The sequence below is a fragment of the Tiliqua scincoides genome, chromosome 9, assembly GCF_035046505.1.
Source record: "Tiliqua scincoides isolate rTilSci1 chromosome 9, rTilSci1.hap2, whole genome shotgun sequence".
NCBI classification, from domain to species: Eukaryota; Metazoa; Chordata; class Lepidosauria; order Squamata; family Scincidae; genus Tiliqua; species Tiliqua scincoides.
Genome location: NC_089829.1, coordinates 15,017,759 through 15,034,545, shown reverse-complemented (window position 1 = coordinate 15,034,545; position 16,787 = coordinate 15,017,759). Strand labels below are relative to the sequence as shown.

General features: G+C 49.0%; 1 protein-coding gene across 1 annotated transcript in view; it reads left to right on the top strand.

Moving 5' to 3' along the window:
* Positions 1 to 16,787, top strand: part of PLEKHG5 (pleckstrin homology and RhoGEF domain containing G5) — a 46,636-nt gene that overhangs the window by 15,845 nt on the left and 14,004 nt on the right. The window contains exon 8 of the mRNA XM_066637468.1: positions 774 to 937. Within this exon, the coding sequence (XP_066493565.1) occupies positions 774 to 937 (164 nt within the window). The remainder of the gene's footprint in view (positions 1 to 773; positions 938 to 16,787) is intronic.

The window sequence follows — 16,787 nt, the reverse complement described above, 5'->3', positions numbered from 1 at the left end:
TGAGATATTCAGGACGGAATAAAAGAAGGACCTTCACACCGTGCATGACTGATCTGTGGAAGTCCCTGCACCAGGTGCAATGATGGCCACTGGCTTAGGTGGCCTGAAAGGGCACTTTTGGACCAATTCATGGAGGAGGTTGATGGCTAGTGCTCATGATGACTATGTATTGAACTTCCAGCATCAGGAGCAGTCTGCCTTTGAATTCCAGTTGTAAGGCAGCACTGGTAAGGGAGTGATATCTGCCTTTATGTGGGCTTTCCAGAGGGATCTGCTTGGCTAGCATAGAGGAAAGTGGTGCTGGAGTAGATTGGTCTTTCTTGGTCCTGTTCCAATGGGGCTCTTTTGATGTTCAAATTAAGGCCTCCTCCTCTTTCACTGTCATCCTTGTGTGTAGTACTTAGTTACAATGATCTGTTCCAAGGATCTTCTTACCACGTGGCTCAATCTGCAGGGTAGGAAGTTCCTGTGACTTCTTATGTTTGTGTACCATAGGCTTCTATAAGCTGCACTGTGGCTCATTAACAGGGCCTCTGCTTTGCATGCAGAAGGTCCCAGGTTCAATCCGTGTCAGGCAAAGTTCCTGCCTGCAAGGCTGGACAATGTTACTGCCGGTCAGTGTTGACAGTACTGAGGTGCTTGGACCGAGGGTCAGTCTCTGTCTGGCAGCTTTCTATGAAGTTGACCTCAGCTGGGCAACGGGTTGGAAACTGTTTCTCTCTTAAGCTCCCAAGGGCTGCCTTTTGATGCTCACTCTTTCTCTTGCTTTGCAGCCAAACCTGGGGATGAACTCAAAGTGGAACAGGCAGTGAAAGACTTCAAATCGCTCAGCCTGCCCATTCTGCGCCCTGTGGGCGCCGGATCACCCTTCCCCTGCACCCCTTCGCTGGACCGGCTGGAGCAGGTCTCACTTCGCAGGGAAAGCGCCGACATTTTGGTGAGTGGTAGTGGTGGTGGTAGTTCAGGATGGGGGCAAGTGGAAGGCTTGAGGTGAGCTTTGAAATGAAGGTGTTGGGGGGCTTTTAATGCTGCTGGAGCCTGTGGTCTGTGTTGGAGGAAGTTGCTGGCTCTAAAATGCATTTCATTCCTGGTTTGTGTCTCTGTTTTGATTTGTGGTGTGCTCTGTCTCAAATACGTGGAGTGGGGGGATTTAAAAAGAAGGAGGTGCAAGTCATTTGAACCTCAAACTTGTCTTGCAAATAAGATCAGGGTGCCATTTGCCAGTGTGTGCTCAGCAACTAATAGTGCAATCCTGTGTGTATCTACTCAGAAGTTAGCCCCTTTTGCTCAATGAGACTTACTCCTAAGATAATGTGTCTAGGATGGCATCATACTTCTCATTCTTCGAGCCCAATCCTATACATGTCTACACAGAAGTAAGTCCCTTTATAGTCAATGGCGCTTATCCTCATGTAAGTGTGGATAGGATTGCAGCCTTAGTTTTTCCAGAAGTGGGGTTGCCAGAGGCAGGGGCATATCCTTGAGCAATTAGCCAAGAATGCTTGGATGCCCTGACAAACCAGAGATGTTTTGTCTCTGTGATGTTTGCCATGGGGTACGAGGCCAGGCTTGTTCTCATTTTAGAAATGGGCTATGTCAGATGCAAGGGAGGGCACCAGGATGTAGGTCTCTTGTTATCTGGTGTGCTCCCTGGGCATTTGGTGGGCCGCTGTGAGATACAGGAAGCTGGACTAGACGGGCCTATGGTGTGATCTATGGTGGACTGTTCTTATGTTCATGGCCAGCCCAGTTGCAAAGCATACATAACTTGTACTGTAACTCAAACGGGAAGCCCTGCACTCTTTGAAGAAAGCACGCCCGGAGCAGGGTAAGGAAGCAGACATTCCACTTTCAGCATGCTTTTAGTGAGCAGAAAGTGAATCAGTTTGGGCTGCATCCAGGGCAGGCTGGAGGAAGGCAGCGGTGGTGGCAGACTTGGGGAGAAGGGCTTGCTGAATTGCCCAGGCTGCCAGCTGGGCACAGTGACAAAACAGGCAGGAAATCTTGCAGACTGTGGAGGGAAAATGTCCATTTGAAACACTGCCCTGTTGGATTTGTAGTGAGTCAAATCAGCGACAAGCCACTCATGAGAAAAAAGACTGTGCAAAGAAGTGGTTTGGGATCTGAAACTGGTTCTGCAGCTTTTCTGGAACCTGGCCTTCCAAAGTAGCTAGCATGGTGAGGAAGGGTTCACAGTCTTGCTGGAGGCAACTTGGACAAGATCATGAGCACCTTCCTTTTTTCTTCCCAGTCCTGGAATTTGAGGCTAACTTCTGCTTTCAAAACCGGGATGAGTTCACATTCATAAGGATGTATTTTAAACCCAGGGCCATTAATTAGCAGGCTGAAGGTGAAACTGTGATGGTCAGATGTGATTGCTTCTAGACTTCTTCCCACCTCTGCTTTCTGGTCATTCATCTCAAGGCTCACCTGCTGCTGCTTGACTGGGATTCCTTCTGGGTTGGGCTGCTATAATTGCAGAACCAAAACGCTTGCTGCGGGGGGGGGGGGGGCAGTGTCTGCCCTGACTTGTGAGTAAACATGCATGAGCTAGCACTCTAAGGTCCTTTTATATTATTATTCTTATATTATAAATATATATTATCATTATATTTTTAACCTAATGTTTCAATTTGTATGAATTTGTTTTTAAAGTACTGCAACCCAGCTCCCAAGAGTTTGGGATGAATTGAGCTAGATCTTTAAATGAACTCTTAAGAAGTTTCAAAAGAGAAATAAGTGGCAGAAGAAGGAAATTAAGGAAGACATTTATAGTTTATTTTCTCTTTGTCTTAATGGGGTGTGGATAAGGTATTGGGGGAAGAGGGTCATGATGAGGTCTCGCACTTTAAAGTTGACCACTATGTCACTGGGATCCAAGCCTGAGTTCAACAAGGAGCAGGTGAAGAGATAAAACAAAAAGACTTTAGTAAAACACAAGAAATTGGGAAGGGTTGAAGGAGAAAGAAGGATCAGTGCAGAGGAAGGAATGGAGTAAGAAACAGAATGAGAGGGAGTGGGTTTGGGTGTTGGAAGTGCCCAAACGCAGATCTGAGAAGCTGAAGAGTTCCCTTCTGCATCTCAATTCACTGGTCTCTCTTGACCCTCAATCAGAGCATTAATTTTCCAGATGACAGAACTCTCCCTCCACCCCTTGGTTAGCTGTGTGGAACTGGCCTTGCACAGATTAACCAGATCAGCCACACCTGAGTATCCTCAGGCTCAACCTCAGGTGACCCAAGCCAGGTGATGTTGTCATTTCCCTGTCTGACAGGATGTTTTGTGACCGTCTGGGCATCCCTGACTGCTCTGTAACATTAGATGCCTATCCCAGTTGATGAGCTGGCCAGGGGCTATGGTAGGTGAAGATGACAGGGGCCCCCCTAAATGATCCTACCGCATTGGCCGTTTGGGTCTTTCCATGATGGCAAATCATAATGCCCAAGGGAAGTATTTTCCCTACTGAGTGTTATGCTGATACTTTCCTTAACAGATGGGAGAAAAGAAGGGTTCCAGGGGGACTGCATTGTCACCAAAGGCCTGGCACATGTCAGTGGGAAATGAGCTGTCTGTAGTTCAGCAGAGGAGGCAGGGCCCTGGGGTTTTAGGCAGAGCCGGCTGCGAGATGCACGTCCGAGCATGCCTTGAACCCAAGGCGTGTGTGTCATTTTTCCTCAATGAGGAATACGTCATCCATGTCTCACTGGACATTTGAGCATGTCTTGAGGTGTGCCTGGACTGTGAGCACATGACTCTGATGCATCGCCAAGAGGGATGTGTGAATTTTGTCTAGTCATCCCTGCCCTTCGCGCGCTCTCTCTCTCTCTCTCTCTCTTTGTGTGTGTGTGTAAACCACATCGTTTGCATCACAAGTTTCTGCTGTGTCTTGGCTGGTGATGTGCTGTGTTGCATTCCAGGAACTCCTTTCTGGATTTTCAGTGTTGATTGGAAGAAAAAAAAAGTTTATAGTGCTTGGACTTGTGGAGGTAGAAGGAAAGGCATGCAGGCAGAGTCCTGTCCCCTTGCTCTCTGGGAAGCAAACTTGCATCTCCTTTCCCATGATCTGACAATGAGTGCAAGATACTGGGATAAATGACAGTTTTAAATTACCTGCTAAACATATTAGCTGAGCAGGTGTGCAAGGCTGGCCCAGGGCCTCCTATTGGCTGAGATTCTGTACCAGATGCCATCCCATTACACAGCAATGTGCTAGCCGCCTTCTCTGCTGCCACTCCTTGGGAAAGGAAGTGGAATGAAGCAGGAGAGGAAGTATAGGGGTGGGCGGGCTACAGCATCTCTACTCCTACACACTTCCTCTTCCACTCTGTCCCCCTTCTTCTTTCTGAGTAACTGGTTCAAGTCTTGTTTCTGCCATAAACAAGTGGGTGGTGCTGAGACATGACCCCCTCCCTCAATACGACAATAGCAGTACCACCACCATTGGCCTGTCAATCTTTTTCTTTGCGCCCCACATTTTGGAGGCCAGATTGCTTCTGGTGGGCAGAGGTATTGGCCACAGGAACCAGGGCAAGGGGACAGGATCAGTCCTAGATTTGTCCCTACAGTGTCAGGCCATTGGCTGAAGCAACCTGATTGCCCATCTCTCCTGAACCAAGTGTTGCCCTCCTCTTAATGGAATCAGATCAGCAGCTGAACAAGAAAGGTCACCAGCCTTCAGATTATCATGTCATGCAATAAACCATAATTAGATTGCAGGGGCCAGGAATAAGCAGTGTCCATAGGTGTCTGTTCGGTCTACAGGCTTTGAGGTTGTGTGTGTGTTTTTTCACTTGCAGGGCAGTGTGTGTAGATTTTGTGGGGCGAGGAGGAGCACAGATGAAACAGTCCTCTAGGGGTGCTGGAGGGAGCAACAGGTAGGCCATGTGTGCCCTTGATTGGATCCGAATTCAGGAATAATAATAATAATAACAGGTATTTATATACCGCCTTTCTTGGTCTTTATTCAAGACTTTATTCAAGGCAGTTTACATAGGCAGGCTTTATTTAAATCCCTTATTAAATAGGGATTTTTACAATTTGAAAGGTTCTTTCTTTCAAGAACCACTACATTCAGGTGTTTCATTCCGATCTGGCTTCACATTCTGGCCTCCATCCTCCCAAGCTCAGAGCAGATGGAATAGCTTGGCTTCAGCTTGTCAGCTGCTTCAAGGTCGCAGGGTGCCAGTGGCCTCGAACTGGCGACCTTGTGCATGTTATCTTCAGGCAGACAGAGGCTCTACCCTCTAGACCAGACCTCCTGCGGAGAGGAGAGGAACCACCTCTCACTTTGAGAACCGTTAAGCAGGCAACTGTATAGCCATGCGAAAACAGCTCATGCCAGAAAGGAAATCCGAAATAAAGTCTGTCAAAAGTCTGTGTGATTATGGGAATAGTTGCCATCTAATTCTTGAGTATATTTTCATCATAAGATGCGCACTGCAGGATCAGGTCAAAGGCCCACCCAGCTCAATATTCTGGGCTCCCTATGGTGGCCAACCAGCAAGGCTTGGAAGTCTCCCCTGCTATTTATTTCCTCTGCCCAGCCCCCCCCCCCCCCCGGAGTTCACAGGCAGACTACCCCTGAACTTGGAGGTTCTGCTCAGCTGTCCTGAGGGACCCCAGCTCCATGAGTTGGTCTGAAAGGAATTTGCCTCCAGGGCACAAGTCGTTGTCAGGGATCCATCTGGTCTGCATTTGCTGAATCATGCATCAATTAAGTTTTAGAGTAGCATATGTTGCTGCGATGTCCACTGATGTTTCTGTGTGTGTGCTCAATGTGCAAGCAGCCTCTCAGTTTTTGCCTCTTCTCCCCCCTTTGAGAAATCCTTCCTGCCAGCCAGAAGCAGCATCTCTCGATCTCCAGGGGTCTTCTCTCCATCTCCTTGGAACACTTCTGTTTCCACACCACACGCTCAAGGCTCAACACAGCCTGGAAGTTTGTCTTCCTGTCCTCTTCCTTCCTCTGTGCCCAAGGCTGTGTGTTTTGTCTCTGACTTTGGCCTATTTTGGCCCTCTGGACAGCAACATGTGCTCCAAATGCCCCTATTGCCCAGGGATAGTCTCTATTTTCTGACATTTTCCAAGACTTGCTCCTGGAAAATCACTGCCTCAGTTATGTCACGATTTTTGCCGTCGGAGGAATCCTTGATCCAGCGTCTCCTAATGTGAGCTGCATGGCTTGCCATTCTTCAGAGCTCAGTTTCCTTCCCACCCACTTAGCTTCCATCTCTCCCACACTGTATGCTCCATCCCATGCATCAGTCTTTCCTCTTATGTTGATCTTACAACAGTGCCAGTCTGCCTTCCCATTACACCAATCATCCTTCTCCTGGGCCAGTACACAGAGCTCACCTCCCTGTCGTTGCCACTGCTACCACCACTTCTTTATCTTCTTTCTTCTGCTCCCTGCGCAGAATGTTTACTCTCTAGCCCACCACTCTATTCCTCCAGCCTACATTCCTGTCCACATTTTCTGTCCTCTGCCTTTGCAGCAGACAGGGGGATGGGCAAGTGGTAGGAAGGTGGAGAAAGAGGAGCAACGGTGATGGCATTTGGGGAGATGGCCTATTAATTGCACAATAAGGCAAGTCACAGGGCACCCCCATCCACCTGAGGCACCTCCCTGCACTGTATTAAGGGGCTGGTCTTGCACACACAGACTTTCCTGAGTGTGAAATTCACTGTGATGACAGCAGGCTTGTGTGTCGCTAATCCAAGTCTTTCCCACTATGCAGGGATGTCTGATTGTGGTGAAAAAGGGGGGGTGCATATGTGAAGCTCACAGACCCCCCTCCATCCTGTGCTGGCTACTTTCCATCCTATGGCCTTTCCCCTTTCATACTCTTCTCCTCAGTTCTTGGAGCTCATTTGAGACGAAAAGCAGCTGCGGCAGGGAGGTGAGCCCCCCCCTTTTGCACATGCTTGCAGCAGGCCCTGAACCAACCTCCCACCATCACATCAGTTCCCTTGTGAAGGATGTGTGCCGTGCAGGTTGGTGGTGCAAAAACATCCCTGGGGCCACAGCTCTGAGCATTGCCAGACTGGAGGAGCAACTGGAGGACTGGAGGAGCGACGCTTGGCTCACTAGTCCCTGGAAGAGGCAGTCTCTGGACCTTGATTTCTCAGGCTCCACTTGTGGCACCAACCTCTGACGGCCTATCAAGAGAGCAATCGGCGCCACTGCTCAGAAGGGCAAGAAGTTATTTATTAATGAGGAGGACACTTAAAGAACAGTGTGAAACATGCTCTTATCACCTGTGCCAAGAACCTCTTCTTATGTAACGGGTGTTTTCCTTCAGTGACGACTGCACTTTTCTGCAAATTCTGCTAAACCATCGAGTTTCCTGCTTGGGCTAGACCAAGACGGTGGAGGAGAAGCTGCCGGTTTGCCCTCCTTCCAAACACAACTTCTGTCCTTTCCATTAAGGCTGCGGGCAGCTCCCTATCCACCCACCCTCCGTTTCTTTCTTCCTCGACAAGGGCTGATCCTCCAACCAAGGGGCTCTTGCATGGCTCCCCTCTGCTTGACTGTCACTTGCAGTCATCACTTTGCACATTTGTAAGGCCTCCAGTTCAATCAGCAGACTATGGCTGAGTGACACTTGGATCAATCTGCATTTTCCCGTAGAAAATTAATGGGGAGAAGTTTTGCTATCTCACCCAAACACAGCGTTGGCCGAAGAGCCCCTTGCACCTGTGGCAGTATGCCAAGGATATGCCAATGTGCCAGCATCTGCTTCTCCCATTTCCTGAACTGGAAGAGGGGGAACGGAGTGGAAAAGGCAATGTGAAAGGTTACTGCTTTGGTCACCTTGCAGTAATAAGAAAATGGCTGCATTTGCACCCAGGACCAAAGGGGATGACTAAAGGCACAAGAAGACGGCAGTGGAGCAGAGGAGGAATTGGGGAGGGCAGGGGAATAGTGAGCTGGGAGAGCACAGGAGATGTGACACAAGTGCCACCTACCCCAGGCCCAGGGCAGGCAGTTGTGTGCTCCTCTCCCAGGGTTTTTCTGGAGCAGCCTGGTGCCTTTTCCATTCTGGCCTCCCGGCGACAGACTGTGCAGCCAGCTGGGCTGGACCCACATTTCCTGAGGACTGCTCCAATCTTGGAAATCTCTCTGTCTGCTATCTGACGTGTGGTGCTCACAGCCCGTACACAGTTTCCTGAGACAAGCAGGAAGTGTGACTTTGCCCATCTTTGATGCCAAGCCTGTCTCAAACATAGGTCCCATGCTGCAGGTTGGGGTTAAAACTGGAGTCTGAAAAGTTTGAAGGTTGCTGTTCTAGGGGACAGCAAAATAGAACCTCCTTATGCAGAGGCAGTCTACCTCTGAACATGGGAAGCAGTGGATTAAAGCAGCAGGGGTAGGGCTCCCGCCTTTGTGCCCTGGTAGTGAGCTTTGGACTGACAGCTGTGGGGAACAGGATGCTGGGCTAGAAGGATCCTCAGCCCCACCTGGCAGGACTCTTTTTCTGTCTTTCGGACCATGTTAATGAGAGGCAAAGACAGACACCCTTTTCCTGTAGTACTGGCGTCATGGCTTAGTGCCAAACCAGAAGGCTCCGTAGTCCTACCCACAAATGAGTGCTCACATATGATTTATTTGGGTGCATTTGTAGCCCCCTGATTCTACTAGGCTGTCTCTCTGCTGTGGGCTTTGACTGTCAAGCGCTCTGAACATGGACCTGTTCAGAATAAAAGCTGGGCCTGGGAGTGCACCGTAAAGGCTGCTGCCCACCAGAGAGCCTTGGTCCATGGCGGAGCAGCTGGGCTCCGCAGTGGTGGTGGAGGGAGAGCAAGCCGCCCTCCTGTCTCCCAGCCCCTGTCCCAGCTCCAGCGAACAATGAGAGTTGGGAGGCTGGGGCTGGGGGGCGACAGCTGAAGACAGAGCGGGGCTGGGAAGAGCGTCCGGCCCCTCTGGTGCATTGTCTCCCTGTCAGCTGCTGCTCTCCGCTCACCCAAAGGGCAGACAGACCGTCACCAAGCCTGGGCTAGGGCGGGCAGAGAGATGACCTGGGGATCCAGTTTTTGTCCCAGCTGCTCGGTGGGTGAGTGCGGTGGGGCCTTTTCTCCGTTTGTGGGATGGGATGCCCAGTTTCTCATCCCTGCGACTTTGAAGCAGCTGCACCAACAGAAGGATTTTGGAGGGGACTTCGTGCCCACATCTCGCCCTACAAGAACAGCTGCCTTTGTGCTGTCTGGGACCTCGGGCGTCTGTCCAAAGAGTGCCTGCACCCCCGTGGTAAGACTTGATGGTGCAACCTCTGCCCATTCCCTGCCCCAGGAGCTTGCTACTGTCCACAGCCAAAGCTCCCTCTTGAGCATCTAGTGGCATCAGGAAGGTTGCCCAGAAGGCCACTTCCTACTGTGTCAGTACTGCTAGCCCAGGCTGGTTCAGCCAGGGGGGTCTTTCCCAGGTCTACCTAGATGTGCTGATAAGGACTCTGCCTGGAATGCAAAGCAAGGGCTGACCACAGTGCTACAGTCCCTCTCCGGTGAGAAATAACCACTAAGGTCTGGGCTCCTTCTCTGGGTGCCTTGTCATTAGAGATTGGTGTGGTAGGTAGAGATCAAAGAAAGGGTCTTCTCCAAGCTGGTGCCCCATTGAAGGCATGCCTTCTCTGGGAAGCGTTGTCCGGCACCACCTTTTACCAAGTTTTCAGTGCCTGCTGAAGGCTTTGCTGTAATTGCTACACCTCTGGCTTTATCTCTGCTTTATTTTCAGCTGCTCTGCCCCTGTGTATATGTTGCCATTATCCTGTTTAGCCTCTTATCTGATGGACAGCATCACCCTTTCATCCTCTTTGTTTGATTTTTTTTTCATTTTTCTTCACTCGTGAACTGCTCTGGAAAGCTAGTTAATTGAAACCTGGATTCTCCAGCCCAAAATCTCATAAACCAAAATAAATATAATCGGAACAGCTCCCTCCCCACATACATTTTTTGAACAAGTTTTTAGGCAGCCTTGGGGTTTCTTAGCAGGTTATTGGGGTTCAGGTTGTGCTGGCAGGCAGGCATCTCCCAGTCTTCCACTGATCTTTCCTCTCAGTGCATAACTTCAAGGGCATGCTGGGTGTCTGATTAGGATGCAAGCGCAGTTCACATGATGATGGTGGGAGAATGGTGTGTCCCCCAGTCATCTGAAGGGACACTGCAGGCTGAGCCTCTGTCTCTTTCATCTCATTAGTTTCCATCTTCAAGGGAAGAAGGGCAAAATCCCTCCCCCTAGCCATGCACAGAGGGACCTTTTAAGTGGCGATTCTCTTCTGTTTAGCAGGGGGAAAATGACTGGCCCCTTTTATCCCAGGACAGTCTCCTTCTCAAGGGCTGTTTGCTGGCCTGTCTTGCTTGTGCTTCTTTCTTGTGCTTCTTTCTTTCTGAGCCCATCAGGGGCAGGGGACAGCCTTCTCATTCATTTTGCACTGGAAGACTTTTTTTTGTTCTGAAAAGCAGTATATAAATACTCTTACGTTGCAGTCCCGCACACACATACCTGGAGTATGTCCCATTGAATTCAATGAGACTTACTTCTGAGAAGACATGCATCAGATTTCATTCAGAGGCAGGCTGCCCCTGATCCTGGAGGTTCAACACAGCCATCATGACTTGTAGATTTTTGGTAGATCTATCTTCTTACGTGAATTGGTCCAATCCCTCTTTAAAGCCATCCAAGCTTGTAGCCTTCACCATCTCTTGTGGCAATGAGTTCTGCAGGCTAATTATGGGCTGTGTTCAGTAGTCCCTTCTTTTGCCCATCCTAAATCTCCTGCTGGTTAGTTTAATTGGATGACCCAGCCTGGTTCTACTATTGGGGGAGAGGGAGAAAATTCCGTCTCCACTGTTTCAGATTATGCATAATTTTGTAAGTCTCAGTTCCAGAATCTTCTGCAAAATATACAGAAATTCTGTGTCAGATGTGCCAATGTGAGACTCTGATAAACAGTTGACAACCACTCACCCAGAACAAGAGCATCATCTTGGTTGCTCTCTCTTTTTTCCAGGCAGAGCTTCCCTCTACTCTTAGAACCCCCCCCCCCCGCATTCTAAAGAGTTCTACTGTATCATCCAGCCATTGTCCACCTGCACCTTTCTCTTCCAAGAACTGAGGATGTGACACATGGATGAGTCTTTCAATAGCTTAGTTTCAGTAGCCTGGTTACAGTAACCCAAAACCTACCAGTACCTGAGACTGAATGCACATCTGATAATGTACCAGCCTCTGCTCCCTGAAAAAGAGCATGAAAAAGATTTAGAAAAGGAAAAAGAGAATGGAGTGGAAGAGAAAGTGTGGAGGAGAGGAGTATTGGGCTAGAGTGTTGGAGAGGGAGACACTCTATCCCACCATGCTTCTCTTCTCCATGCTTTCTCTTCTGCTCTGCCCTCTCTTCCTTTTGCAGTCTGGAGAGGGGGAGGGGGAGCAGTGCAGGCGAGTGGGCAAATGGAGGTGGGTGCCCTCCCTGCCAACTTGTTGCCTTAGGCACTTGCCTCAGTTGGCCTCATGGATGGGCCGGCACTGGCTTAACAGAGCTTTTCTTGTTCACATTAAGAGTCCTGTGATACAGTCCAAAGGGATCACCGTCATGGTTTGTAGCAGCAAAAACAACATGAGTCCTGTGGAGTCTTAGGGACTAACCAATTTGTTTCCATAGAAGGGTTTCAGTGAATCCTCAGTGGGCAGGGGTGTGTGTGTGTGGGCTTGAGAAGAAAATAAAATTCTTTGAAAAAAGCCTAGTGCAATATCAAGAGAAAATGAAACCAGGCTGAGCTGTAACTATCTTAAAATTAGATAACATAAGGGCAATGTCAGCTCCTCACTAGCAACAACAAGCTCATCATAGTGCTTGACTGGTACCCAAGTCAAGATTCAGACCACTCTGCTGGGAAGTTAGACTTGAATTCAGCCTTTTCTCTGTCTAATCTTCCCTTGATGTGTTTCTGTCTGAGGACTGTTGCTTTGAAACCTGCAGTGGAACCAGTGGCATTGCTGGAAGGTTCTGGGGGTGTGTGGACCACACCCGGTGACATGCATGGGGGTTGACAACACTACTACCATTGTTACCAAAAGGGCTGTTTTGTTTAGGGGAATAATTACACTGCCCTTATTAGGATCGTAGGCTGGATAACAAGACAGCGTAATGCAGAGAAATTCCCTTTTGCTTAAAGAGGAGACTGAGAGAAAGATAACTTTTAATAAAAGATTATTGTTTTATTACAAAAGTACTAAGGTAAACATAATGCACATGGAGAAATGATAAGTGTATGTTTCTTGGTCCTAATACTTGAATCCAATGTACCTAGCTCTCATGGTGGTTGCGTATGAAGAGTATTTGGTGCATCCGAGGAAATTAGAAAAAGGAAAGGTTGTAGGGAAGGATTTTAGGGGTCCCTGGTCTGCCAACTCCAACTGCTAACTAAAGATGGGGAGAAAAAGGGGGGGGGGAAAGAAGGGAAAGAGTTCTAGGTGCAAGATAGTTACCTGTCCTGTAGAGCAGTTGAGGGGGGGGGGAGAGTCCTGTGAAAAGGACCCTCTGACACAAGACAGATGTGTTGGTCCTTGCAGAGAGAGTGAGCATGTGAGAGGAAGCCCTCTCTTAAAAGGGGTTGGAGACAGTTATGAGCTGGATGGTAGCTTGATTACTACCCCGCAGCAGGGTGCTTGGAGTATGTAAAACATTGGAAAAGGATCAGGATGTCAGTTATCAGCAAAATTCAATTTCGAGAACCTTTATTGGCATTAAAACAAATATTAGCCAGAACACAGATACAGTCAGTTCAACAAGGTTGAAGCAAAATTCAGTGGGGTCTATGGCTGGGTTCCTAGATGGGGGAACTTAATACAATGAATCAGCAACACAAGAAGGCAGTTCAAGTTTGCATACAGTACTTAAACAGTGATTGGGTTAAAACAATACAATGAATACAGTGATTTAAGATGCCAGACTTCCTCAATTAATGTGTGACCATGGGGGGATGGGGGTGGGGTGGGGTGGTTGTGTAACCATGAGATTGTGACTTGACCAGAGTTCTGGAAATGTGGCCTGTGTGCTGGGAGAAGTTTAGCCTGCATGATGTAGTAACATAACCAGATATAGAGAGAAAATCACAACTAAAAGGCAAAAGGGGATTTTCGCATAACACCATCTGGGTATTGCCCCGCCTACTGCATGAAGGAGGTCCATCATGGGGGTAATGCACTGGCCTCCCGCACCAGGTGACACAGACCCTAGTGACATCACTGCCCACAGCCCCCCCCCCACCAACAAGTTCTCTCTTGGGTGGGAGGCCTGTCCTTGCTTGCTTACAGACAGATCCTTTATCTGAAGAGATGACTTATCGGCAATGACAAAGTATAAAACAGACACCCAAGCTCACAGACCAGACCCTGCCACAAATCATCCCAGGTGACATTGGTGCAAGACCAATTGGCTGCGCTACCAAGGGTCCAATCCACATGTTCGTCTTCCCACATGATGCTATTGTTCCGCTCAGTGGCATCACTATGGTTTGTGTCACCCGGTGCAGGAGAACAGTGTGTCACCAAATGATCGACCCCTCTCATGCAGTGGGCCCATTGGGGGTGATGCACCATTGCCTGGCCCCCATTGGTTTTTTTTGGCTATAACGTTTGATAGAATAGAGATATTTCAACGCATGAAATTGCCCATTCATTGCATTCTGCAATGAAATTACCCATCGAATGATATATAACATGATTGTATTATTTGAAAAGAACAAGATTTAAAAAAATTTGGCCAGTAGTGGTGTCACTGCTCCTGTGCACGTCACCAGGTATGACCTGCACCCCCGCATCCTCCTAACGACGCCGCTAGCTGTGGGCCATTGAGGATGTGTTGGAGAACTAATGAGTGTTTCATCCTCTGTTTGGGGACCAGGGTGGATGTGAAGCATAAGGGGTCGTAGGGTGGGGAGGAGATGAGGCTTGAAAAGGGTTTGGGGGGCTGTTGTGGGGGGAGATTAATGCTGTCTGTGGGAACGAATCTAGGGACAGGGGGCAGCAATGCATATTTTGTCCTGTAATGGACCAGCCCTCTACTTGGATGTCTTCCAGAATCATCCTTTTAAAGCTCTGCTTACCTGTGTTGGGATGGGGCAGAGATGATCTTGGCTGGCCTGGAACAGCAGCTGTGGCCAGTTTGGAGCCCACGTTGGAGTCAAGTCTGAGGGGGCAAGGAACCCTCTCACCCTCTCCCCGTGGCAAGGGCACTGCCTGCCCCCAAAGGAGCTGGAGCCCAGGAATGCCTCGTCACCAGGGCATCCGGCAAGTCCCCCTCAGCGATGCAATCAATGTGACGGGTGGGGGTGTGTATGCTTTGGACACAGTGTTGATTCAAGAGCGGCCTTTCTCTCTCTGCCTGCCAGCCGGCTGGTGACTGGTCCCTTACTGGCTCCTGTGCCTGGCTTCTTCCCAGTCCTCACACAAAGAACAGAAAGTCTTTCGCTAAGGTGAGTCTGTGGAGAAGTCAGCCATTCCTGCTCTGAGCCTTCCGTCCTGGGGAGAGATTTTGGGGCTGGCATAAGCTGCAGCCGTGGTAGGTTTGCCCTGATGCTCTGGCTAAGTTTGTGCTGGGCTGCAGGGGTTGAAACCTTCCAAGGGTTGAAGCCTGAATGTTGAAGAACTGGGATGGGGTGGCTCATGTAAGTGAAATGTAGAGGGGAGAGACCTGAGGCAGGCAGCAAATGTAACTTTGATTAACAGGGGGCGACATGCTTAATTGGGTGGGCTGCAAGTAAAGATTAAGCTTGATTCACGATTCCTCCAGTTGGTGGAATTTATGAATGAATGAATGAGGGTGACCCTCACTCTTAACAGGGCAATGCTACATCTCAATCTTATGCTAGCCTCATTCTTTGCTTTTCGATAATATGCAAATAACTGAAAACGAGCAAGTGAAATTGTAAATGGCAGGTCATTAATCAGCCAAGAGTGTGCAACTCCCTGTGTACACTTCCCTGGGAATAAGCCCCATTGAACACAGTGGGACTAATGTAAGAGCCAGCCTGCACAGGATTGCATGATGGGCAGTCCAATCCTAACCTGTGCTGGAAAGCAGGCTGACTGTATCCAGCACATGGTTGGAGGTGACTGTGGCACAATTTGGGGCAAGGGGATATTTTTCCCCTTACCCCAAGCACTACCCCAGCCACCACAATGGGGCTACTCGGATCTGTACCAGCTAAATTGCTGGCACAGACCTGAACAACATGGAGTTAGGCCGGGCTGCTCGGGCAGGGGGTTGGGATCCAGCTTAACCCATTTCTGCCCAACCCACAGGAGTACACACTTGATCCCTGTTGCATATATGCAACACTGGGCAGAAATGGCTTAAGTGCCAGAGGCTGATCCCAGACCCCTCTCAGGCTGGGCCCGCTCACTGGTCTGCCTGCCCTCACCAGCCCAGAATGCCCCCAGAACACCCTATGCCCTCCCCAAACCCCCAAGCCGGTGACCCTCTGCCAGCGTGAACTCACCTCCACTGCAGCTTGCTCCAGCACAAGGAGGCCAGAATATGTTCTTGTGCTGGCCTCCCTGACTCATATGGAGACCCAGTGTACCTTAGGATATGTTTGCAGCACTCCCATGCCGGGGTAAGGGACTTATGCCAGCCCAGCGTGATCTCAGGTTTGCACTGTAAATTATTTTAGAACCTGTTGAGACTTCACCTTGTAATTAATCTTGAGGTGAAGCTGCCCTTAGCAACAATAGGCTTGAGTGGTGTGGGTGAGTGTGTGGGACAATATGACATATGTGAGTTTATTGTACAGGGTGACCCAAAAAAAACAGAACCCATAAAATTTTATTAAATCCTACAAAGGTCAGTAAATTTCAAGAAACTTACTGGACTCAAACTTCAATCTGTGTATGATTTTTCCCCAAAGTTTCAGTTACCTTGTTCGCTTTGCATAAAAGTCTGAAAGAAAAAAGAAGAAAAATTGAAATTAACAGTTTTATTCAAAGATTTGTGGGTTCTGTTTTTTTGGGGTCACCCTGTATTTGTTAATTTTATTTAGGGGTATCTTAGTGTGCAGGGTGGAGTTGGGGCCCTGGTAGCCCAGAAGATTTCCCTTCTAACCTCTCAACTGATGGACCTGTTTGTGCTCCTCTGGATGGCTAGCAGTCTGACAGGTGATGGTGGAGATGCTTGGTGTAAGGAGACATGAAAAATGAAACTGGCGCTGACCACCAGTTCTACTTTCCAAGGGATGGCTAGATGGTGGGAATATTTGAGAATAGCAAAGATTGCCTTTTGCGGATCTGCTAAAGGAAAACAGCAAAGACGTGCCAACACGGAAATTTGCTGATGCAGGGGCTAAGAGACCAAACTGTGAATCAACAATTGCCCTGTTTGAGTCTTGTCCCTGCCACAAACTCACTAGGTGGCCTTGGGGAATACATGCAGTCTCAGCCTCAGTCTTCCCCATCTACAGTATGGGGGGGGGGAAGGCTTCCTTTCCTTATGCAACAGTTGTTGTAAGGATAGCAGGATAATGCACTTTACACATGTGGAATGTGTTCTGGGTTATCTGCCCTGGGCATTGCATGATTAACGTATTCGCCCTACACATGCCCGATCTTGTCTGATCTCAGAAGCTAAGCAGGGTCAGGCCTGGTTAGTACTTGGATGGGAGACCGCCTGGGAATACCGGGTGCTGTAGGCTTATACCATAGTCTTTCGAGACTGAAGGGTGCCAACTAACCAAGCTAGAGAGCAGCACGGTGTAGCAGATAGCACAGAGTTTATTCCAGGAGATCTGTGTTCAATCGC